Source organism: Microcaecilia unicolor, chromosome 10 (genome assembly GCF_901765095.1).
Source record: "Microcaecilia unicolor chromosome 10, aMicUni1.1, whole genome shotgun sequence".
NCBI lineage: Eukaryota > Metazoa > Chordata > Amphibia > Gymnophiona > Siphonopidae > Microcaecilia > Microcaecilia unicolor.
In genome coordinates, this window is record NC_044040.1 from 37,891,302 (window position 1) to 37,917,843 (window position 26,542).

At 42.3% G+C, this 26,542-nt stretch overlaps 1 protein-coding gene across 1 annotated transcript; it reads right to left on the minus strand.

Annotated features, from left to right (window-relative positions):
- Positions 1 to 1,579: 1,579 nt before the first annotated feature.
- LOC115479048 (mucin-19-like) lies at positions 1,580 to 25,768 on the minus strand. Its single transcript, XM_030216764.1, has 8 exons — positions 25,636 to 25,768; positions 19,595 to 19,733; positions 15,643 to 15,747; positions 15,344 to 15,553; positions 9,311 to 9,550; positions 9,072 to 9,228; positions 6,117 to 6,242; positions 1,580 to 1,722 (listed from the first exon to the last, which is right to left on the minus strand). The coding sequence occupies exons 1-8, from the start codon at positions 25,743 to 25,745 to the stop codon at positions 1,580 to 1,582; spliced, it is 1,230 nt and encodes a 409-aa protein (XP_030072624.1). The 5' UTR covers positions 25,746 to 25,768.
- Positions 25,769 to 26,542: the final 774 nt, after the last annotated feature.

The following is a 26,542-nucleotide window of genomic DNA, read 5'->3' on the forward strand; positions in this document are numbered from 1 at the left end:
GGACATTAAAAGAGCTGTGAAAACTCTTCATCTACGAAGGATAAAGTTGTTATTGGTGTTAATTTGAATCTAACAATAAAGGGTCCGATATTCAGCCGGTGGAAGTGAGCATTTTGCAGACCAATGATGGAGTTATTCAATGCTGGGCTGTGTCTGGGCTTCGGCTTTGAATATCCGGTTATTTCTGAGCTGGGTAACATATAGGGGCCCTTTTACTAAACCGCGTAGGCGCCTACGTGCGCCCAACACACGTCAATTTAGAGTTACCACCTGGCTACCGTGTGGTCCTTACGGTAATTTCATTTTTGATGTGTGTCCGCTATATGAACTGGAAAATAAATTTTATTTTCTGGTGCATGGCAGAAAACGGGCGGTAATCGTCATTCTACGTGTGTAGACGATTACCACACGGTTAACGCGTGAGACCTTACTGCTAAGTCAATGGCTGCCGGTAAGGTCTCAGACCCAAAATGGATGCATGGCAATTTTGATTTTGCCGCACGTCCATTTTCTGCCAAAAAATTAAAAAGGCCTTTTTTGCAGGCATGCTGAAAAATGGATCTGCGCACGGCCAAAACCCGCGCCTACACTACCACAGGCCATTTTTCAGTGCACCTTAGTAAAAGGACCCCATAGCTGCTTAAGTTTATATACAGCACTTAAGCAGCCATGGGCTAGTGCATAAAAATAGGACAGACCTTTATGCGGTCCCATTTATGCGCTAAGCAGCCAAGTGCCGACTCCATCCCTGGAACGCCCCCAACATAGCTGGCTTTGAGTTCGGCGCTAGCCACAAATTTCAGCAACACATAACCAGTTAAGTGCCACTGGAAATTAGCAGCTATACCCGACCGAGCGATTTAACCAATCAGCGACCTGCTAAATCCCTTTGAATATCAGCACAAAAATATTTAAATAACTTTTACAATTCATAAAGTATAGTCTTCGATCAGGGGTGTGCTGGTAAATTTTTAACAACAGGCTCTCTCTCCGGGTGTAGCCAGCCCTGCAATTTGGCGGGCCAGGGGTGGACTTGGGGGGGGGGGGGGGGCCACACATAATATGCATACCTTTGGGCACGCTAGGCATACCTTTGCTAGCAGGGATGCCGAGCCCCACCAGTCAATGAATGGACTGCCACCACTCCCCACTGCCTATTTCTGGCTCTGAGCAGCATGCTGGGACTTCTCGTACATGCTCAGAGCTGGAAACAAGGAGTAGGGACTCTATTTACTTGGCTGGCAGGATTCAGCATCCCCACCAGCAAATAAAAGAGAATTCAGGAGGAGGCCCGAGCTCATATTTTGGGAGCCAATTGTAAAGTAGCCATGGGGGGGCGTACTTTAACAAGCAGTTTCCAAAATTCTTTAAAAACTTAACAAACAGCTCTTGCGAGTCCGTGAGAGCCCGCTCCAACACACCACTGCCTTCAATAATACATATTACTACTACTACTACTACTTGACATTTCTAAAACGCTACTAGGGTTACGCAGCGCTGTACAATTTAACATAATAATACATATTAATACATAATAATACATATTAACTTGGTAAATGAAAGATAATTAGGTTCCATACTAGGTATCTCTTTGATCACTGGTTACTGTGCTTCCTGCTGGTACTACATCTTTATAGAAGCAGCTGCATTGAGGCTGAGAAACACACTTCATGAGATTGGTATCCAGATATGGTGCCTTGGCAGGACATTTTGCAAAGCAGCCTGCGCACGGAAATAAGAAAACACCATTATATTAACTCATTCTGCTGACAAAATACACAGTAAGTAAATCATACCTGTGCTTTGGCATCTTTCATACAAATGCATACCAGGATTTTTAATCAACTAATTTAATTTACAATGGGAGCTCTGTAATAAAGGTTAAAGCGCACGTTAATTTTGTTGAACACATAAAAAATAGGGTGCTCTGCTAAAGGCCTTAAAGTATATGTTAAGTCTGAAAATATATTGACAGACACATGCTAACATGAGTAGATATATGCATATAAATGAAGGTATATTAGATGCAAATGAGGCTTTCAGCTGTGCACAAATACATAGCATAGTATGCTATTCTACACCCACTATTTTGCATGTACTTGCTAAAGCCAAAAGTGTAATACATGCTTCATAGCAAGTATTCCCGTTAGCATGCATACTATTGAAAGGACTCAGCTACCAGCATGCATTGTAGGGCACAGAAGTTTTATGAGGCCTAATAAACAGCCATTTGACAAGTTATTATCAAATGGCATACTTATGATAATTTATTTATTTATTTTACAGCTTTTATATCCCACAATTTTCCCACCACTGGCAGGCTCAATGGGGCTTACAACATTTATTACCAAATAGTTGAGTACAATAGATGGAAAAGGATAGTCAGGGTGGAGGACAAGGATAAAGAAATGGGTCAGTCCTTTGGTTTTGGGAGAGTATACTCTCCTTTTCATGTTACATGTTAAGATCATAGGGACCTACTTGCTACGACAGGTAACTACACTTTTAATATGCATTGAGTGCAAAATAATTTGGGAGAACCTGAGGCAGGAGTGTTGCCAAATCATTTCTGTCCCTCTGGCATTGAAATTCAAAATGGTGCCAGCCAAGGGACAAAAGGGTGCTGCAAATCATCTGGTGCCATCTTGAATTTCCTTGCCTACAGGACAGAGTGACTGGGCACTGCTGCTGCCAGAAGAGACCTAAGACTACCATTGGGTAAGGGGAGGCTAGAAGCAGGGATGTCTGAGAGGAAGGGATCAGCAAAGGTCAGTGGCTGTTTTGAAAGTCAAGAGGGGTGGGCTTTATGAACATTTGGTTGAGGTTTTCTAACCAGGATGGGGGGGGGGGGGGAGGAATATGCAAGGAAGACAATGCTGTTCGGGGAACATTTGAGGCTAGCTTTCCTATTTCCACCGTGGGTTGAGTGCCCACTAACACACATTACCATTGCCAGTAATAAACATAAATTATCACCTCTGATAGCGTATTTGCATTCCCTGCTATGAGAGCGTGCATTGCATCAAGTGCAGGGTTCACTCTTGGCTGAACAGCCTTTCTTAAATCCTGCATTCACTAAGGGAAACTAAAACACATTCTCTGGGATTCCATATATTTCCTTGCGGAATCCGAAGTGTATTCCATAGCAATGCACATTAGCTAATTGGTTAACAAGCTAAGCAGTGCTGATAACTGGATGTTAAAAACCAATTATCAACACTAATTGGCATTCATTAGAATTTACGCACACTGTTAGGCATATTCTGTAATGTGGTGTGTGTAAATTCTAAGTCGCATAGTTGAAAAGGGGGCGTGACCATGGGCGTGCCATGGATGCATCTAAAATCTATGTGTGTTGTTACAGAATACACCCACTCCATGCCTAATTTAGGCATCAACATTTACACCAGATTTTACTTGGTGTAATTGGCCACGATTAAATTTAGTCACGTGGAACAGCGCTCAGTGTATTCTATAAACCACTTATTCTATAAAGTACATCTACATTAAGGCATACCATATTTTTCGGACTATAAGACGCACCGGACCATAAGACGCACCTAGGTTTTAGAGGAGGGAAATAGGAAAAAAAATTGCTTTTTCCCTCCTCTAAAACCTAGGTGCTCCAGTGTGTCTTGTCCGAATCCCTCCCTCCAAGTTCGGGATCGCCCTCAGGGTTACCTCCCCCCCCCCCCGGCCCTGTCACCACTTCTCCCCTTACTCACGCGATCTTCCCTGGTGGTCTAGTGACGTCGGGGCAGGAAAGAGCCCCCTCTTTCCTGCCCAGCGCGCTGCTCTCCATCCTCCTATATGCATTGCTGCCTGACGGTCTCGGCGAGATTCAAAATGGCCGCCGAGAATTGAAGTCTCGGCGGCCATATTGAATCTCGCCGAGACCGTCAGGCAGCAATGCATACAGGAGGATGGAGAGCAGCGCGCTGGGCAGGAAAGAGGGGGCTCTTTCCTGCCCCGACGTCACTAGACCGCCAGGGAAGATCGCGTGAGTAAGGGGAGAAGTGGTGACAGGGCCGGGGGGAAGGGCGATCCCGAACTCGGAGGGAGGGCAGGCGGCCTGCCAGCCAGCCAGCCAGCCAGCCAAATCTCTACCTTCGGACTATAAGATGCACCCCCCATTTTCTTCCCAAATTTGGGGGGGAAAAGTGTGTCTTATAGTCCGAAAAATATGGTACTTTATAAAATATGCTTAAAACTATTTTTATTTTGGCGCTGAATATTTAGGCGTCCATTAGGGGGGTAATTCTACAATTGGGCACCTTCATTTAGACACCCCAAGGATGTGCAGTAGGAGCTTATTGTATAATGGCATCTAGGCAACCAATTTCCATTACAGAATAGTAAGGTATCTCAGTATCAGCACACTCAGCATTTATGGGTTCTCAGTTCCACCAGGCATAGACCTGGTGTAAGTGTAGGTACCTAATGCAGTAGGGACACACTTAGCTTCCACAGTTTTAGGATATATTTCAACCTAAAATGTTTGCATGCAGTCATTCTTAGGGACATTCTTGCACAGCCTGAGCAATCAGGGATGTTGTGAGCTGATCCCAAACAACAACTGTACACCTTCTCACTCATTCTATACCTTGGGACTTAAATTTATGGTTTTGATGTGAATATCTTTTATATGTATTTTTTATATTTATTGTAGGGAGTGTGTTTATACTTGCCATTTGCTTTTTTCTACAAAAAAGATTTTGCTGGTAATGTATTGGTGATGGTCTTTATCCGATTTGTATATGTTTTGTTATTTATTATTATAACATTGTCTTGTTTTTATTATTTATTTTGTACTATATCCCCTGGATTCTATATAGCGTGCCTAGATTTCCGTACGGAAATCCAAGCAGATTCCATAACAGTGTGCATAACTTAATTGGTTTACAAGCCAATTAGTACTGTTAATTGCATGTTAACAAGCAATTATCAGCACTAATTGGCATTAATTAGAACTTACATACAGAAATCGCTAAGAGCATTCCATAACGTGGTGCACATAAATTCTAATGCGTGTTGTCAAAAGGGAGCATGGTCATGGGAGTGGAATGGGCGGATCATGGGCATTCCAAAAATTTACGTGCAGACTTACAGAATATACCTGCTCTGCGCTTAATTTAGATGTCAGGATTTACACCAGGTTTTACTTGGTGTAATTGCTTGCGACCAAATATAGTTGCGTGGGCAGAACATAAGCATAATCTATAAATTGCACAGAAATGTTATAGAATACGCTTAGGTGGAAATATTTTCCGCATAGATTTTCCAGGTGTCATATATAGAATCTAGCCCTATATGTGGTTTTAGACCCCTGATGAAGGCATTGTGTCAAAACTTAGCTGTGTCAGGCCTTTCCATAACAAAATGGCATGTGTCAAACCAACAATTGTCTTCTCCTTCTCTGGACCACCTCTGCTGTTTGTTGCTGTCTGTGTTGATCCTGAAGAGCATTTTTCTCCTGTTCTTTCACCTAAATTTAAGTGCCATTTTGTGCTTATATTATAGAATATTAGCACTTACGAGAGAAAATACTCTTGTGCACATAAGTACAAGGTGCGCACTCAACACTATCATATAAATGATGTGTGCACCTTGGTTAGGGCTCGATTCTATATATGGTGCCTTAAAAACTGGCGCCGAAAAAATACACCTAGGTATATTCTATAAACCATGCCTAAAGTTTGAATGAAGTCACTCTATTCCGTGGAAGGTTTTTGCCAATGATGAAGTAAGGTCTTTTTTTTTGACAGACATAGCTCTGTAAAACTTTGTTTTGAGCTACTTTGAGGCTTTTCCTTCCCTATTTTCTTTATAAGTTTTCTTTTAAGTTTGCTATATTACAGTTTCACACTTTGTGGATTACGTTTGTTTTTGCTTGGTTGCTAGTGTACAGGCCCTGGGTGAGTTTGAGTGATATAATTAAATACAGAGGCAAAAGTACTGTGTTCCTTTGCTTGTTAGGATTTTAAAATAGCAAAGCAAAGCAGTTTCTGAAATAGAATAGAAGTAACTGATAATCTGCATGTCTGCATTACTACAACGTCTAGAGTAAAATCAGCAGACTTTTGTGATGCCTTGAACATGTCAAAATGTATCGTTACCTTCCACCACATTTGAAAATTTCTGGCCAACAAATTGATCATTGCACGTTTTTGACTTGATTGTTCCACACGGCTCATAATGCCATCTGTAATCCCCAGGTGAATTGTAGTAATCGCAGTAGATTGCTGCAGTGAAATTACACAAAAGGACAAGTTTGAGTTAAACAGATCATGAGCATTACAGCTTTACAGACATGTGGGCACATTTTTGGAGCCCGGACAGCAAAGAAAAATGAAGCCTGAAGAAGGAAGAGAAGAAGAAAGTGCTATTAATAGTCATAATAATATTAGAAATGATGATTTGGTAAACTACACTACTGAGAAATAAAGTGCTTTGCCACAGGTGACACAGAGAGGCAAAAATTCAGAAGCATTTATGAAGTATGCAGCAGTACTGACCACATAAGTGCTTTTTTTAATTAAAAAAAAGTAACAGTTCCACATATAACTTTGGCTCAATAGCCATTAGGCATGCTTCCAAAAAGGGGGAGTAGTTTGAGGCACAGCAAGTGTAGAAAGTAAACATATGTTCAGCAGCAAATTTCATCTGCTGAATGTATAAGATAGGTAAGCTAAGTTCCAGTGCCTATATTCCAGGTCTCATTTTTAAAAGGTTAACTATCTGTTTAAAGTTATACTTGAATTTCCAGCATTAGCATTTACACAGTTACTAGCACTTAAAATACGTATAACTTTAAACATAAATTGCACAGATAAAGTATAAAAAGTAGCAGCCAGCTGAATATCTACCTCAGAATGTCTGTGGTAAGGCAAAGTTTTAAACTCAACTACAGGGATGTGACTAAAGGGTGTGGTTAGAGCAGGAGTTTTCAACCCAGCCAGTTGGAGTTTTCAAGATATCCCCAATGAGGATATCCTGAAAACCCTGACTGGCTCAGTGTGCTCCAAGGACTGAGTTGAAAACCTCTGTGTTAGAGCAATATTCTGTGACTTGAAGGTTCAAGTTCCACTAACCACACTAGTATTCTTTGCAACCTCAAGCAAGTCACATTCTGGCCGATATTCAGCCGGCAGGCAGTGCGCTGTCCATCCGACACTGGCACTAAACCAGGATATTCAATGCCAGGCCATTTCTGGAGACCAGTGTTGAATATTCAGGGATTTTTTTGGCTGGTTTAAACTTAACTGGCTATGTAATATTCAGCGTTGGCTGGTTAAGTTTGTAGCGGCCAAAGATAGGCCTGCTATTTAGGAAGCCCAATTGGCCACCAAACTTAGCTGGTGATGTGCTGAATATTCGTGGCTAGCTGGCTATATGGCGCGATATAGCTGGTTAGTTGTTATGCACTGACTATGAATATTCAGCTGGAGATAGCTGGTTATCCCCCACTGAATATTCATGGGTAGCCAGTTGAGTGCTATTTAACAGCAAGGAGCTGTTCCTGGCCAGTTAAATAGCGATGAACATCGGTCGGATTATCTTCCAATGCTTCAGATACCCATTTTGATTATTAGCTCTTTGGGAAATAGATGTACCTTAAGGAATGTTGGGCCCTATATTCAGAACAACTAAACTGGGCAGGAGAGTTTCTTGCCCACTTAAATCACACTGAGCAGGTTAGGAGAGGATATTCAGTGGTACTTAAACAGGCAATGCCAAAGAATATCCCCTTTGACTGCCATAGCACTGTCTATGCAATGCTGGGGCAGTCTGGGGGTGGAGTCTGGGAATGCACCTGAAATAATCTGTGCCAGTGCCTGCACAGCTAACCAGGTAAATAGGTAAATAGAAGACCTATCTTTGTCCCAGTCAGCCATGCAGATACAGTACTGAGGTGGTGTTTTATGAAGCAGCGGCTAGCAAATCTGGAATTATTGCCAGGCTACCACAGCAGCCCGGCAGTAGTTCCCACCTCCAGCGCATGCCATTTCCAGAGTTACAAAAATATTTTTATATTTGTAGCGCTGGTGTTTACACCGGGTTAGCATGGGAGCTCTTACTGCCACCTCAATGAGTGGCAATAAGTGCTTCTCTCCCAAAATGGCTGTGTGGCAAGTGGTTCACTTGACACATGGCCATTTCTTAATAAAAAAAAAAAAAAAAAGCCTTTTACCTGCTGTGGTAAAAGGGGGCCTCAATGCATGTCAAAAATACACACTGATGCCAGCGCAGGCCCCCTTTTACCACAGCTTAGTAAAAGGAAACCTGAATATTGGCTGTACTTACATACCTTCCAGGTACCGTTGCTAACCTAGATATTCAGTGTCAGTGCCCAGATAAGGCCTGGCACTGAACATCTGGATCTAAATTATCCTGGCGGCAGTCAGCATTTATAAAAATGCTGACCTCTGCTGGCTCAATATTGACCCAGTTCTAATATTGACCCAGTTCTAAATAGTCTTAGGCTAAAATTGGGAAGACAATGTAGAAATATACAATATTCAGGCAAATATTCAGCCAGCATGGTCACTGGGTTAAGTTAAATGCTGGCATCAGCATTTGCTTTAATCCTCATATTCAGCATCACAGATAGTGACACCACATATACAGATTGCTGACACCATCTGGCACCTGTGACCATGCTAGCATGTTCCATCAGTTTTGGCTGTTACTTAGCGGGCTTAAACAAAACAGATAAATTATTCATTTAGAGGTTGGATATTTCTGCTAAAGGAATAATTTTTGAGCCATCTCTATCCCACCCCTAAATCAGCCCACAGTCATACAGATAGTATCAGGCCCCTTAGCAATTTAAATGGCATGTTACTATCTGTATAATTTCTGAAATTCTACAGATGAAATAGATATGCATTGGTCATCCAGCAACCAACAAATAACTCACTTTGAATATTAGCCCAATTATTACTGTTGGTACTAGATAAAAGGATGAATGTTATCACCAGATAGGGAATTTATGTTTACAGATGATGAGTATGAATTGCATTTTCAAAACATACTACATGAAAAATGGAAAAATAATATGTCCTACTTACGGCACAGAGTTGGACTACGCCAGTCAATACAGGCTCCAGCATTATTACATGCTTGTGCATACATTGCTATGGTGTTGCACAATCCAGAATCTTTGTTTTGCATACCACATATACAGGCATCTCTCTTGCAAGCATCATAATAAGAATCAGGAGGAACCTAGAGGAAAAATACTCTGTGACTATCTTGGTACAATAAATATTGACAAGAGTTCAAACTGTATTCATTTTCCAAGTATTACCTTGCTGTGGCAACTTTGGAATGTGCTTTCTTTTATGATGCTACATTTTTTCTCAGCCTCTAGTTTACAATATGGATTTTTATCACATGGAAATATTTCAGTCTCTGTGTCTTTGCAATTTGTTTCAGTTTTCCAGGTGTTTGCAAAAATTAATGATCCTGCTTCTACTGAATTTTGCCGAGTAGTAAAATCATCCTTCATGTCTCCGTTATTGTTTCCACAAAGGCCACAAACTTTTCCCTAAATAGAAAAAAAAATGTTTTAATTAAAACATACCCAGTTCAGTGAAGGTCAATGGTGCATGATTCCCAACCAATGAATGTTGCTATTTATTTATACTTTGAGAAAGATATTATTAAGAATATGGGATAAGTCTCTAGGTAGTTATACAATGTCTTGTGGATTCAGATCCCAGCCCCATTTCTGATTGAACTGGAGGGCTAAAGGAGTAGAAGGAGACTGCTAGGTAAAATACTTACTGGGTATATTATATCTTACTAGCAAAAAAGGCCCGTTTCTGACACAAATGAAACGGGCGCTAGCAAGGTTTTCCTCGGAGTGTGTATGTTTGAGAGAGTGTGTGTGAGAGTGACTGTGTGTGAGAGAGAGAGTGAATGTGCGTGTGTGTGTGACAGAGAGAGAGAGTGAGTCTGGGTGCGAGTGTGTCTGTGAGAGAGAGAGAGTGTGTGTGTGAGAATGAGAGTGTGTGTGTTTGAATGAGAGTGTGTGCGAGTGCGTATGTGAGACACAGTGAGTGTGAGAGTGTGTGTGAGACAGAGAGAGTGTGAGAGAGTATGTGTGCGATACACAGACTCTCTGTGAGACCGAGAGAGTGTTTGAGAGTGACTGTGTGACACATAGAGAGTGAATGTGATACAGTGTGAGACATAGAGTGTGTGAGAGACACTGACTGTGAGAGAGAGAGAGAGAGTGTGTGTGTGTGACAGAGATACCTCCCCCCTACCTCTGTAGTCTCAGGACCCCCTCCCCCCTCCCTCTCTGGTATATTTTGCACAGTACTAGGGGACATTTTCTGTTTCTGTGGTGTTGCATTGTATGCAGAGTCTGGCATCGGGGGTTCAGTTTAATTTTTGTCTAAATAGAAAGTTTATGATTACTTATTCTATAGTGGATTAGGGTGTATCTGTGTTTGTGAAAAAGACATGGCTTTCGGTTGGCATTGACTGTGCAGGATCGACGATCTGTACTAATCTGTCTGTTTTCGTTTTACAATAGGTGAATTGATGTTCTAGTGCTCACTGTAGTGTTTAAGATGCTTTCCTTTTCCTTGTGTGACTCGTAGAAATTACTGCTTATGGTATGGTAGAATTGCTCTATAGGTCCTGAGTGTTTTGTATTCTCGGTATGCCTAGTACTGGATTTGGGGGGGGGGGGGGGGGGGGGGTTAAAAAATGACCGGCCCCGGGTGTCAACTACCCTAGGTACGCCACTGCTTGTACATGCCAGAAGAAAAGGAGGCAGGTGCATCAGCCTGTGCAGCAGTGGCGTAGCCACAGGTGGGCTTGGGTGGGCCAGGGCCCACCCATTTATGGCTCAGGCCCACCCAACACTAGCACATATTTAGTGGTAACTGGTGGGAATCCCAGGCTCCGCCAGCTGAAGATTTTCCCCTGATGGTACTCTCCATGACACCGGCACCTGTGCATGCTCAGTTTTCAGTGCATGCCTGCTGCCAAAGTGGAAAGAAGCATTTTCCCACCAGCTCAGATAATGGGAGCACACTTGGTGCCCACCCAATTCTTGCCTAGGCCCAACCAAAATCTGTTGTCTGGCTACGCCCCTGCTGTGCAGACCAGAAGAAAGATGATACCAGCCACACAGATCAAAAAAAGAATGTGGAGGCATCAGCCACAAGAACAGAAAGGAGAAAAAGACATCAAATATTCAGGGCAAAGGAGGCAGATCGAGGAATTGGCCTTGTAAGAAAGAAAAAGTAACAGCTGAAATGGTCCATGGCTGCTGCTTCAGAGGTAGGACATTTATAAGTCACCGGTCTAAAGAGAGGGCATGGTGTGATTGGGTCTGAGGGTAGAAGCAGGGCCAGATTTAAGATTAACACACCTATAGGCAGAGGACACATGGGGAAGGGACTTCTCTAGAGACTGGAGAAAGGGGGTCCCAAACCCCTGTTTTGGGGCACTTTCAGAATTTGACACCTTAGCCAGGGTAGAAGAGAAGATAGTGCGAGATTCAGGCCTAGAACAGTGCAGCAGGCAGAGTGATGGGATCAGTCCTGGGATGGGGGAAAGAGGAAAATGTTGGGATCGTCCCCGGAGAGAGAAAGAGAAAGTATTTATGAGAGTGTAAATGTGTGCGTACATTAGAGAGAATCCATGGCAAAAGGGAGATAACATTTGTACCCCCAGTAATCTATATCAGTTTCAGGGTACACTAGGGGCTCATTTTCAAAGCACTTAGACTTACAAAGTTCCATAGGCTAATATGGAACTTTGTAAGCCTAGTGCTTTGAAAATATGCCTCAAGGAACGTATAGTAATCTGGGGATATCCGCAAAGCATACAGATTAAAATGCAACCATATGTTATAAAATTATTTAAAATAAATTATTTCAAGGCAAAAGCAATATAACCCTGTTTTGTGATGCTTGCTATTTATATATTATTTTAGTCTCAAGAGATTCTAACTACATTAGGAGAGACATTTTAGAAAGGGCATACAAATCGGAATTGAGACATCAAAGTCTGGATGTCACAAGTTCCACTGTTATGTTATGTGCAGCAGAAACATCCATTTCAGAACCATAAATGTCTAAAATAACAACAGGGCAAGATGGGCACATGTATATGCATATTCAGAAAGAGCAACATACACATGTATATGCTGTATGTTTATGTCACTCATACAATCGGCAAATCTTTTTTTCTAAAGATCTTCTGGATACAAGCTAATGGTCCAAACACTTATATTGTATCCCATTATAAACCTTAATAAACACCTTAATTCATGCAACAAGAAAGTTTTAAAATTTTTAAAATTTTTTTAAAGTATTTAGATGGCCTCAGCGATGTCCATTGCCATCCAAAATTATCATAATGGCAATGTTACACGACATCCATCATCTTCATAAGCCCACTTAAGTTGCTCTTTATTTATTACTTCAAAAACTATTATTAATATAATGTCAACTTAGCTTCTTTGTCTTAGATGTTCATTTCTTCTAACTCAGGGGGGAATGCCCGACATATGTTTCGCCCGAGACCGAGCTGTCTCAAGGACCACCCCTATAAATACAAAACCTCCTATATACGTCGATGGAGGGTATTTAAATTTGGAGAAAAGACGCCGTCGCCATCTTTGTTCAAACTAATTCAGGGCAGAGCTGGCGCTAAAAATTCTTAGGGTAAGTCAGTTTTAAAAGTTTATGTTCCATGCTTATGTCCTATGAAAGTAGGAGTTGGGATGTTTGCAATGGATAAAAAATTTTTAACAAGAAGATGTTTTGGTTCTTTGAATAATAAGAGGTTTTGTATTTATAGGGGTGGTCCTTGAGACAGCTCGGTCTCGGGCGAAACATATGTCGGGCATTCCCCCCTGAGAAGAAATGAACATCTAAGACAAAGAAGCTAAGTTGACATTATATTAATAATAGTTTTTGAAGTAATAAATAAAGAGCAACTTAAGTGGGCTTATGAAGATGATGGATGTCGTGTAACATTGCCATTATGATAATTTTGGATGGCAATGGACATCGCTGAGGCCATCTAAATACTTTAAAAAAAAATTTAAAAATTTAAAAATTTCTTGTTGCATGAATTAAGGTGTTTATTAAGGTTTATAGTGGGATACAATATAAATGTATGTTTATGTCAGCCATTTTAGAAAGATGCAGATGTAGTTTTCCTGATGTTGTCACATTGCCTGGTGTCTCTTGCCAGTTTTGCTTTTGGGGAGGTGTTTGGCATAAAACACTGGGCATCCACCCCTAATCCCTTCAGGGAAGCATTGCTTAATACAAGCACTTTTCTGAAATATAGATGTCCCTGGTAGTAAGTGTAAATCCTGACATCAATCTGTTAGGAATTATTAGAAAGGGGATGAAAAACAAAAATGAGAATATTATAATGCCTCTGTATTGCTCCATGATGTAAACCACACCTCGAATATTGTTTGCTATTCTGGTCACTTCATCTCAAAAAAGATAAGGAGGGGCATAATCGAACAGAAACGCCTATCTCCATGGGCGTTAATCTCCGAGAACGGGTCCGTGAAGGGGCGGAGTGAACCGTATTTTCAAAATAAAATAGACGCCCATGTTTTATTCGCCAAGGTGTGAGCTGGGCGTTTTTGCTTTTCAGCGATAATGGAAAATGAAATCGCCCAGCTCAAAAACGATTAAATCCAAGGCATTTGTTCGTGGGAGGGGCCAGGATTCATAGTGCACTGGTCCCCCTCACATGCCAGGACACCAACCGGGCACCCTAGGGGGCACTTTTACAAAAACAAAAAAAAAGGTAAAAGAGCTCCCAGGTGCATAGCACCCTTCCCTTGGGTGTTGAGCCCCCCAAATCCCCCTCAAAACCCACTGCCCACAAGTCTACACCATTACTATAGCCCTAAGAGGTGAAGGGGGGCACCTACATGTGGGTACAGTGGGTTTGGGGGAGTTGGACGACTAAGCATTAAGCAGCACAATTGTAACAGGTAGGGGGGGGATGGGCCTGGGTCCACCTGCCTGAAGTCCACTGCACCCCCTAACAACTGCTCCAGGGACCTGCATACTGCTGCCAGGGAGGTGGGTATGACATTTGAGGGTGAAAGTAAAAAGTTGTGAAACATCATTTTTTTGTGGTGGGAGGGGGTTAGTGACCACTGGGGGAGTCAGGGGAGGTCATCCCCGACTCCCTCTGGGGGTCATCTGGTCATTTAGGGCACTTTTTGGGGCCTTATTCGTGAAAAAACAGGGTCCAGGAAAAGTGCCCTAAATTCTAGCTACAAACGCATCCATTATCGGCGAAAGGCGCCCATCTCTGTTCGGGTGATAACCACGCCCCAGTTCCGCCTTCACCACGCCTCCGACACGCCCCCGTCAACTTTGTCCGCATCCGCGACGGAGTGCAGTTGAAAGCGTCCAAGGTTCGGCTTTCGATTATACCGCTTTATTTGTTTTTGTGAGAAAAACGCCCATCTCCCGATTTAGGTCGGAACTTGGGCGTTTTTCTCGTTCGATTATAAGCTGGATAGCGGAATTAGAAAAAGTACAGAGAAGGATGACGATAAAGGGGATGGGGTGACTTCCCTATAAGTAAAGGCTAAAGAAGCTAGAGCTCATCAGCTTGGAGAAGAGACGGCTGAGGGGAGATATGATAGAGTTCTATAAAATACAGAGTGGAGTGGAATGGGTAGAAGGGAATCACTTGTTTACTCTTTCCAAAAATACTAGGACTAAGGTTCATGCAATGAAGCTACTAAATAGCAAATTTAAAACAAACCGGAGAAAATATTTGTTCACTCAACGTGTAACTAAAATCTGGAATTCGTTGCCAGAGAATGTGGTCTAAATAGTTAGCATAGCAGGGTTTAAAAAAGGTTTGGATAATTTCCTAAAAGTCCATAAGCCATTATTAAGATGGGAAAATCCACTGCTTATTTCTAGGATAAGCAGCATAAAATCTGTTTTATTTTTTGGGGATCGCCAGGTACTTGTGACCTGGATTGGCCATTGTTGGAAACAGGATACTGGGCTTTATGGACATTCGGTCTGTCCCAGTATGGCAACACTTAAGTTCTTATGTTCTCCTTCTGAAATGGGAACTATAGATTTTTTAACCCCATCCTAGTTCCAATAAAACACTCCCACTTGCCATATGCACATTTCTGAGTTTTAGATGTGTATATCCCAGCTTTCTAATATCGGAATTTATACGTGTATGCAATATACACATCTAAATGCCTGTTTAAGTGAGTCTAAAACATGAATAGTGCCTCTAAAATAAGTACCTATAAATTATATAAACTTTTATTTTAATTGCAGCAATTCCCTGATATACATACCTTATAGCCTGTTTCAAGAGTAACAGAGAACCTTGTGCTTTGGTCCCACTGTAAACTAAATATGCCGTCAACGCCCACATAAGTTGAGAGTCCAACCCGCTCTATATTTAGGCCTTTTGTAATAAGAGGTTCATCATCTTCTGCTCCAGCAGCTGTAGAATTGGTGGCAACCACTGTAACCTTTCCATCTTCCAGGACAATGTTTTTTTCCTGTAAATTAAAAAAAATAGCATTATTAAATGTGTTAAGCCTGACTGTTATAGAGAACGTGCATAGAAAATCTTAAATAGCATGCCTACCGGTAGCATAATGGTCACGGTTCTTGCACATGTAACTCCACCTTCACAACAAGCAATACTCTGAGTTACGATTTGAAATGAGCCTTCAGCTTCACCACAGTAATCCTATAATTAAAAATGGATTCATCATACACATCTTAACCACACTTTAGAGATGCAGTACAGCATATAAGTTTGAAGAGTCCAGTGTTAACTATCCTCCAGTCCAAACCCAGCTGATTGTATGCAAAACTAGATTCTATCTTTAGGCCTGACTTGCTATGCATTTTTCCAATAGACCGAGAAAAATTCTCTAACCAATTGACGTGGCAAAAAAGCGTTTCACTCATGTTAATTGGCCATCTGAAAATCGCCCTCCCTCAATGAACTTGATTTTACAACAGGGCTCGTGTGTAGAATGTCAAAAAGTCACTTATGTTTACTTTAAAAAAGCCAACATCAGCATCCCCTCTTTCTAGAAATGTATTAAGTCTCAATCAGATCTTTAGAAGGTGCAAATGGTGATGCCTAATTTTATGCTGTCTACTTAAGCGTTTATTCTATAAAGTACGCCAAACTTTAGGCATGGCTTATAGAATACCGCTTAAGCATCTTTTTTGACGCCAATTTTTTTTAGGCACCATGTAAAGAATATAGCCTTATGGGCAAGATTCTATATAACACACCAAAAAATTTGGCACCAACATGAAATTTGCCTACGTGCATTCTATAAAGTACGCCTTAATTTAGGCATACTTTATAGAATAAGCCTACATTTCCATGCGGTTTATAGAATACACTGAACGCCAGTCCGCATGACTACATTTAGTCATGGTCACACCAAGTAAAACCTAGTGTAAATGCTGATGGCTAAATTAGGCACAGACCAGGTGTATTCTATAACAATGCGCATAGATTTTAGAAATGCCCATGACTCACCCAGTCCATGCCCATGGCCACACCCTCTTTTCAACTATGCGGCATAGAATTTACACACAGCACGTTATAGAATACGTGTGGAGGGGCATAATTGAACGCGAACGCCCATCTCCATGGGTGTCTATGTCCGAGAACAGGTACGTGAAGGGGCGGGACAGACCGTATTTTCGAAAAAAATGGCCGGCCTTTTTTTTTCGATAATACGGTTTGTGCCCAGCAAATGCATCGGAGTTGTGCGGATTTGAGCTGGGCGGTTTTGTTTTATAGCGATAATGGAAACCGAAGGTGCCCAGCTCAAAAACAAACAAATCCAAGGTCGTGGGAGGGGCCAGGATTCGTAGTGCACTGGTCCCCCTCACATGCCAGGACACCAACCGGGCACCCTAGGGGGCACTTGTAACAATTAAAAAAAAAATTGTAAATACCTCCCAAGTCCATAGCTCCCTTCCCTTGAGTGCTGAGCCCCCCAACCCCCCCCCAAAACCCACTGCCCACAACTCTACACCATTACCATAGCACTTATGGCTGAAGGGGGGGCACCTAGATGTGGGTACAGTGGGTTTTGGGGGCGGTTTGGAGCGCTCCCATTTACCAGCACAAGTGTAAACGGTAGAAGGGGATGGGCCTGGGTCCACCTGGTTGAAGTCCACTGCACCCACTAACAACTGCTCCAGGGACCTACATAATGCTGTGATGGAGCTGGGTATGACATTTGAGGCTGGCATACAGGATGGAAAAAAAAGTTTTTAAAGGTCTTTTGTTTTGGTGGGAGGGGATTAGTGACCACTGGGGGAGTCAGGGGAGATCATCCCCGATTCCCTCCGGTGGTCATCTGGTCATTTAGGGCACTATTTTGGGACTTGTTCGTGAAAAAAAGGGTCCAAAAAAGTGACCTAAATTCGCGCTAAAAACGCATTTCTTTTTTTGAATATCAGCCGAAGGCGCCCTTCTCTCCTCGTCCGATAAACACACCCCAGTCCAGCCTTCACCACGCCTCCGACACGCCCCCGACAACTTTGTTCGTTCCCGCGACGGAGTGCAGTTGAAACGCCCAAAATTGGCTTTTGATTATACCGATTTGGGCACCTTTGCGAGATGGGCGCCTATCTTCTGATTTGGGTCGAAATCTGGTCGCCCATCACTTTCGAAAATAAGGCTGTTAGACATTTCTGTGTGAAAATTCTAATTAATTCCAATTAGTGTCAATAATTGCTTGTTAATTGGCAATTTTCAGCACTGATTTTCTTCTTAAAGAATTAGGTTATGTGCATTGTTATGGAATGCGCTTCAATTTCCGTGTGGAAATCTCAGTGCAATATATAGAATCCAGGGGTATACGTATATATCACTCCACCCAGACTACATCTCACATATGTATGGTCCAATAAAAGTAGGCACAATTTCCACATAGAAATTCCATGTTTACAAATGAAAATGACATCCATATGAAAATGGTGATTTTAGCAATGGCTCAATTTGATGATGTCCATAATTGTGTAGAAATTGCAAGGGGGCATGTTAACATGATTTGTCATGGCTTGCATGGGTCAAAAATCTACACATGTATCCCCCATTTCAAAAAGAGAATGCACATCTAAGACCTAATATTTCCACCTGGGGACTTACAGCTGTTCCCTGGCATATATGTTTCTTTTTAATTTTATTTTTAATACAATATTATTTAAATCCACACATTGTGTTAGACCTTACTCACCTATACATCACCCAAAACACATACCCTTAATTACTTAAGTGCACCCCTATTGTTTGTCCCTCTCCTCTCTCTCGAATATGTGGAGTTCTTCCCCCCCCCCCCCCCCCCTCACTTTTTGTTGGTTGTTTATATCCACATACTCTTCTCCTTTACTTATTACTCATGCATTGTGAGCCACCTAGATGGAATCACCAACTGGTTGATTAGTAAATCTTAATAAACTTGAAACTTAATAAACTTGAATCTTGAAATAACACATCAATAATAAGTAAGAAAAAAATTAAATAAATAAAAATAATTGATCTGTATAAACAATCATAAATCAAAGGAAAAATACAAACTCAGGAAAATTATGACCAATTAGACCACATAGGCCAAGAATAAGGAAATAATAAGAATAATATCATCCAACCACAAAGAATCACCCTTGGTTGAGTTGCCATCTCCTCACTGATTTTTCCCACATATATATTTGTAAAATGGTTCCTGCTGCAAATATGTTGGCAGATCCTTTTCAAAAACACCACTAGAATCAGAGCTGGTGTTAGACATGCTGGGGCCCAGGTCAGATATTAGGGAGGGAGTCCCCAAATTCCACTGGCAGGCTGTGTCTTCTTTAGCTTCAGGCAGGCTTGGGGCCCCCACTGGCATGGGGGCCCAGGCAATTGCCTAGAGAAAATACGCCCAATTCAAATGTATCTAAAAGTAGGCACCAAGTTCACAATGAGGCTTATTTTAAAGCACTTAGAGGGTCTTTTACTAAAGTGTGTTAGCATTTTTAGCTGTGCTAAACGCTGAGATGCTCATTATATTCCTATGGGCATCTCAGCATATAGTGCTAGCTGATTTGTAGCGTGAGCTAAAAATGCTAGCACACATTAGTAAAAAGACCCCCTTAGACTTACAGATTTCCATAAATTAGTAACCTATGGAACTTTGTAAGTCTAATTGCTTTGAAATTACGTCTCAATGCCTTCCATATATTACAGCTAGTGGAAAAACATGCCCAGTTTAGACATTCCTTCTAAACACGTATTTTCCAAAGGGAAAAGTCAGATAGAGTATCAACATTAAAACCGCCTCCCTAAATGAAGTTGCAAGGAATAAAGGCTTGTGGCCCAATCACCAAACACAAGATTAAGGCTTTAAACTCCACCAGTGCCCCCACCAAATATTATGCATAGTAACCAACCTGCACAACTTGGACTGCCATTTAAAAATAGGAATTATCTTAACCTCCCTCATTCTTAGGCAATGAACCAGTGAATATCATAGGCAAGTTCTTGAAATTTGTATTTTATCATGTATGGGAATACTTACTGTAACAACAGTATACTTGCAGACTCCATTAAAGTGATACCACTTGCCGTCAAAGGTCTGAGTGTGACCATCCCCAAAGATACTGCAAGTGCTTTTGCATTCGTTTTCAGTACATTGCCAGGTTCCCTGTTTGCAAACGCTAGAATATAAGATAAGCAAAAATTCAAGTTTATTTCTGACTCAAACATTTGGCAATGCCAACACTATTACATGAGAAAATTTTACCCGAATGAAATGCTGACATTTTTGGCATTTTTGGCCCCTTCCTTTCTGAATACGCTACCAGAACCCTTATCCACACCCTTGTCACCTCTCACTTGGATTATTGCAATTTGCTTCTCACTGATCTTCCACTCAGCCATCTCTCTCCTCTCCAGTCTGTCCAAAATTCTGCAGCACGACTTATTTTCCGCCAAAATCGTTATACCCACACTAGCCCACTCCTCAATTCATTTCACTGGCTCCCTGTCCGCTTCCGCATACAGTTCAAACTTCTCTTACTGACCTTTAAATGCATCCATTCTGCAACCCCCCACTACCTCTCCATTCTCATCTCTCCCTACATTCCTCCCTGTGAACTCTGCTCACTGGACAAATCTCTCTTGTCGTCTCCCTTCTCCTCCACTGCTAATTCCAGACTTCGTTCCTTTTCCCTCGTGGTACCTTGTCCTTATGCCTGGAATGGACTTCCTGAGCCTGTACGTCTAGCTCCATCTCTATCTGTTTTCAAATCTATGCTGAAAACCCACCTTTTCACCGCTGCTTTTGGCTCCTAGCCACTACTCAATTGCCCTCCTCTTGTTCCTTTCTCACCCAGTACTTCCCTCACCCTTAATTGTCTTGTCTGTCTGTATTTTTAGATTGTAAGCTCTATTGAGCAGGGACTGTCTCCCTGTGTCAGGTGTTCAGCGCTGCGTGCGTCTGGTAGCGCTATACAAATGCTAATAATAATAATAACAAACTTGGAGACTCTTTTATCATACCATGCTAGCAGTTCCCATGCAGCATTGCCGATGAAGCCCATTCAAAGCTTTGTCGGCATTACTGCACCGGGGACCACTAGTGCAGTCAGATATAAGAGGCCCTTTGGTGGCTTATGGACTGAATAGTGAGCTAAGGGATCGTTTTAACTACGGCACAGTAACAGAATTAGCATATTAAATGATAACATGCCCAAAGGAATAAAGGGCCAGATTCTATTTAAAGCACCTAAAAAATCCACGTGGTAAACATTTCCGCCTAAGTGTATTCTATAAGCGATGCCTAGATTTAGGCATGGTATATAGAATATGCTTAATTGATATTCCAGCGCCTAAAACTATGCGCCTCCTTTTACACCAATGAAAATGTGGCATGAATCCCTGCGCGTAGATTTACACACACTGGGCCATATTCTATAACTGTGTGCATACATTTTGGAACGCCCAAGAAACACCCATTTTTCCATGCCTAACCACACCCCTTTTGAACTGTGTGCATTAGAATTTAGGCGCAGTTCATTACAGAATACAATTAGCGAGCTGTGCGTATAAATTCTAATTATTGCCAATTAATGCTCATTATTGATTTTAAGTGCTGTTATCAACACTGATTAGCTTGTTAAGCCAATTACGTTACGCGGGTTGTTATGGAATATGCTTAGATTTTGGCACAGAACCCTAGGCGCGTTATATAGAATCCAGCAAATAATGGGCATCATCATTTAGCGCGCTCTAATCGATAGTACGCACTAAGGGGTATGTTTACTAAGGTGCATTAGCGATTTTAACGCACCTGTAAAGTTTACACACATTAAACGCTTACACGCCTGTACATTTCTATGGGTGCATTAGCGTTTAATGCATGTAAACCATTTATGCACGTTAAAACCGCTAACGCGCCCATAGCGCCCCTTAGTAAACATAGGCGTAAATCTATTAACGTGCCTTAGTAGAAGGATCCCTAAATCTGGAATCTCTGATTTTGGTGGGTCTTTTTTGCATGTGTGGTACATCAGGCTTTAGCATCCAGGCAACGAGTGAGTTCAAAGAGACATGGTAAAGGCAGTACAGCCCTTCTCTGCAAGCCATAGGTTTTCTACTTACACTTAGGAGCTCAAAGCAGTGGCGTAGGCAGAAGACAATTTTTGGGTGGGCCAGCGGGTTGGATGGGTGGACACTACAACCCCCCCCCCCCCCCCCCCCACACACACACACGGTCCAGCACATTTCAAGTTACCGGCGCTGCCTCCACTCACCTTCTCCCACCGTGGCGCTGCCTCCTCTCCTGCACTTCATGGTCTTCGTCTCCCACCCCCGCGGCAGCGCTCTATCGGTGCTGCCTGCCTGACAGCTGACAGACGCGGCGCGATGACATCCTGCTCCGGGAGGACATCGCGCCGCGTCTGTCAGCTGTCAGGCAGGCAGCGCTGATAGCAAATTGAAAGCGCTGCCGCGAGGGTGGGAGACAGAGACCGTGAAGTGCAGGAGAGGAGGCAGCGCTACGGTGGGGGTGGGAGAAGGTGAGGATGGGCCTGAGACAAAACTGGGCCCACCCGTAGCTACGCCCCTGGCTCAAAGATAAGCTGATTAATTCAGGTTCCAGTCACAGCACATCTCACCATCCCATTTGGCCAAGACACAATTTCTACAATCTCCCCCCCCCCCCCCCCCCCCCATACCATGAAACACAGCCAAATCCTTTTTAGAGTGCACCACCCTCTTCCAACCTTATCTTGTAGTGTGGTATTGAAGGGGGCGGGGGTTGATACGTCTGAGTGTGTGCCGAATGCCCGAGTTGTGTATTCTTACCTTGCTAGTCATCTTTTGAAGTTAACCCTCTACAGAGCCTCCAGGCTTCCCCAAACTCCCCAAGCCATCAAATTCCCACCCAACCCCAAAGAACCTCCTGCTAGTTTCTCATGGGCCGGTGAAAAGGCAGCGCCCAACAGCACTTCACACTTTGACCCACATGTTCCTATGAAGGGCAGTGGGACCAAGGAGTTTAATTTTATGGCTTATGGAGTGAGGGGTAGGGGTGGATGTCTGATTTCTTGTGATCCAATGTTGGTTTTTTTTTTTTTACATCTGTAGTACTGTTTTTAGAATTTTATATGGTTTGGCACCTGGCTACATGCCGTGTTAAGTTTTTTTCTTCAAACTCCTTGAGAATTTTACACGGAAATAATTCATTTCCCTGCAGTCAAAAATGTTAGATACACCTGAGTCTTTACTGCTTTCTTCTCATATGAGACTGTTAAACTCTAGAATTCTGAGATCAGACAGGAGCCTTTGGGGTCCTTTTACTAAGGCACGCTGAAAAATGGCCTTCGCTAGTGTAGGCGCAAGTTTTGGGCGCACACAGGTCCATTTTTCAGCATGCCTGCACAAAAGGCCTTTTTTTGGCCGAAAATGGACGTGTGGCAAAATAAAACCTAGCGCGTGTCCATTATGGGCCTGAGTCCTTACCGCCACCCATTGACTTAGCGGTAAGGTCTCACGCATTAACCAGGCGATAATCATCAGTGCCGATTACCGCCAAGTTAGCACTGTGCATTGGAAAATAAAAAATATTATCCAACGCGCGTTTCTAAGACTTAGACATTTTTCAGCCTTAATGGAACAAAACAAAACCATCCAGGACTAAAACTAAGACGTTTTGAGCGAGACCTGTTTTTATAACGAATAAGGCACAAAAAGGTGCCCTAAATACCCAGATGACCACTGGAGGGAATCAGGGATGACCTCCCCTTATTCCCCCAGTGGTAACTAACCCCCTCCCACCCCCCCACCCCCAAAAAATGTGATGAAAAACATTACTTGCCAGCCTCAGATGTTATATTCGAGTCCATTAGAACAGCATGCAGGTCCCTGGAGTAGTCTAGTGGTGGGTGCAGTGCACTGCAGACAAGAGGACCCAGGCTCCTACCTCCCTCTACCTGTTACACTTGTGGAGGAAACTGTGAGCTCTCCAAAACTCACCAGAAACCCACTGTACCCACATATAGGTGCTCCCTTCACCCATAAGGGCTACGGTAGTGGTTTACAGTTGGGGGGTAATGAGTTTAGGGTGGGTTTTGGGGGGCTCAGCAGACAAGGTAAGGGAGCAATGGTGAGATGTGTACCTAGGAGCTTTTTATGAAGTCCACTGCAGTGCCTCCTAGGGTGCCCTATTGCTGTACCGGGATGTCAGGGGAACCAGTCTACTAAAAATGCTGGCTCCTCCTATATCCCAATGGTTTGATTTTGTGCATTTTGGACTTGGACTTTTTGTTTTTTCAAAATGGACCCAAAAACAAAACGTGCAAATCACAAAACTTTGTTCAAAACAGTATTTTCGGAAAAAAAAGATAGATGTTTTTCTTTTTCGAAAATGGCCTTCTTTCCTATTTAGATTTTTTTACTAAGCTGTGTCTGCATTAAACAGGGGGGAAAGTTAGGGTGTAATTTACTAATGTGGGTTAACACATGTTATTTAAGTTATGCACATAGTTAGTAAATAGGTCCCACTGAGAATAAGGGGATGTGTGTAACACATGCTAACTAGTTAATGCTGGTTAGTAAATGAGGCCCTGAGATTATAGGCCAGGGGTCCTCAAATCCAGTCCTTGAGGGTCACCACCCAGTCTGGTTTTCAGGATTTCCACATTGAAAATGTATGAGATCTATTTTCATTATGGAAATGCTGAAAACCAGGTTGAGTTATAGCCCTCAAGGACTGGATTTGAGGACCCCTGCTATAGGCCCACTATGGATAGAGAAATACCTATGGTAGTTAAATGTCACTTCCTCTGAGGTACCAATGAAAATATGTGAGCTAAATTAAATAAAGAAATCTCATTCTGCATTTCCCTATTTGTAGGAATGTAATTTATAAAATAATTCACAATGCCAGTATCTCATATCAAGGTACTAAAATTTAGAATTCTCTAAGAGGTAAATGCACAGATGATTACCTGTCCTTCAGAAACCTACTAAAAACTCATTTTTTTTCAATGTAGCCTTTCAGAAAACAAAGAATTTTATTTGAACATTATCCATTCATACAATTAATTTCACTTCTTCTTTCCTCCCTAATCCTATCTAGCCCTAATTGTACCCATATTTATTCATCTTCACTTCTTTGTTTACAAAGTTAATTATGATTTAATCTTCTTCTCTATCCATCTACCCATAAGAACAGTTGCATCCAGGTTAATTCACCACATCTACTATAATAAAACTCACCCTCAACTTTCTGAAGACACTGACGTCACTGCAGCCACTCAGACACCAGTTCGTAAGTTCATGGTGGTGAAGCCACAACACTTACCATGTCTCCATGCCCCGCCCTCGCGTCAGACATGATGACGTCGAGGGCGGAACAATTACAAAACAACGAAAATGAATGAACGGGGAGGAGTAGGGAAACATGCGGAGCGTGTTTCCTTACTCCTCCCCTTCCAACGGATCGCTGCAGACTGCCTAAAAAACAAAAGCGGCCAAGGACGTGCCCAACTGAAGCCATCTCTCTCTGCCCATGTCGCCTAGCCCCGCCCTCACGTCAAACGTTATGACATCAAGGGCGGAGACGTGGCCAGAGATAGATGGCTTCAACCGACGAACCCTACAGTGACCACCGACTAAAAACGTGCCAGCTACCCTCCAACCACCCCTCCACAAATGGCCCCGCCACAATCGCGGTCGTCGTTCGACAAAGTGGTGAGTTACAGGGGAGTGGGAGAGGAGAGGGAGGACGGCCTCGAACTCGGAGGGGACGAAAGGAGGGCATGGGACTCAGAGGACAGAGAGGGAGACAGCAACGGAGGGAGGGGGGAACCCTTGCCTGCGCCCGTTTCATTTCAGGCAGAAACGGGCCTTTTTTACTAGTATGTTATATTTGTTTTACAAAGTCAATGTTATAGCAATATTTATTATACTTTATAATCTGTTTATATAATTTTTAATATGTGTCATTCATTTAATTGTATGTTATGTAAGCCACATTGAACCTTAGCCACTCTTGGGCTAATGTGGGGTAAAAATGATATAAATAGATAAATAAATAAATTTAGGCTCAATTACCATTTATTGCAGTTGCTCATTGTAGTTTCTCCATCGTTATATTCTTCGCCTCCAAAAACGCAGGGGCATTGTGAAAGAGGAACACATTTTCCATTTGAGTTTCTGACCATATTACTAGGGCAGTAACATCCAGGCACACAAGTATCCTCCTTTTAAAAAAGCATAAATAAAAGACTTTTATTAATCACAAGTAGAGAGGTGTGGTAGCCGTGTTAGTCCACTCTTAAAGGTTATCAATGGAAATCAAACAAAATAAAACATGGAAAATAAAATAAAATGATACCTTTTTTATTGGACATAACTTAATACATTTCTTGATTAGCTTTCGAAGGTTGCCCTTCTTCGTCAGATCGGAAATAAGCAAATGTGCTAGCTGACAGTGTATATAAGTGAAAACCTTCAAGCATTACTATGACAGTAAAATAGATACTATTGGAGATTCTACATGGAATGTTGCTACTATTGGAGATTCTACATGGAATGTTGCTATTCCACTAGCAACATTCCATGTAGAAGGCTGCGCAGGCTTCTGTTTCTGTGAGTCTGACGTCCTGCACGTACGTGCAGGACGTCAGACTCACAGAAGCAGAAGCCTGCGCGGCCACATTGCTGATCTACAAGGGCCGACTTCTACATGGAATGTTGCTAGTGGAATAGCAACATTCCATGTAGAATCTATAGAAATCAAGCAAAATAAAACATGGAAAAGAAAATAAGATGATACCTTTTTGATTGGACATAACTTAATACATTTCTTGATTAGCTTTCGAAGGTTGCCCTTCTTCGTCCGATCTGACGATGAGGGGCAACCTTCGAAAGCTAATCAAGAAATGTATTAAGTTATGTCCAATAAAAAAGGTATCATCTTATTTTCTTTTCCATGTTTTATTTCGTTTGATTTCTATTA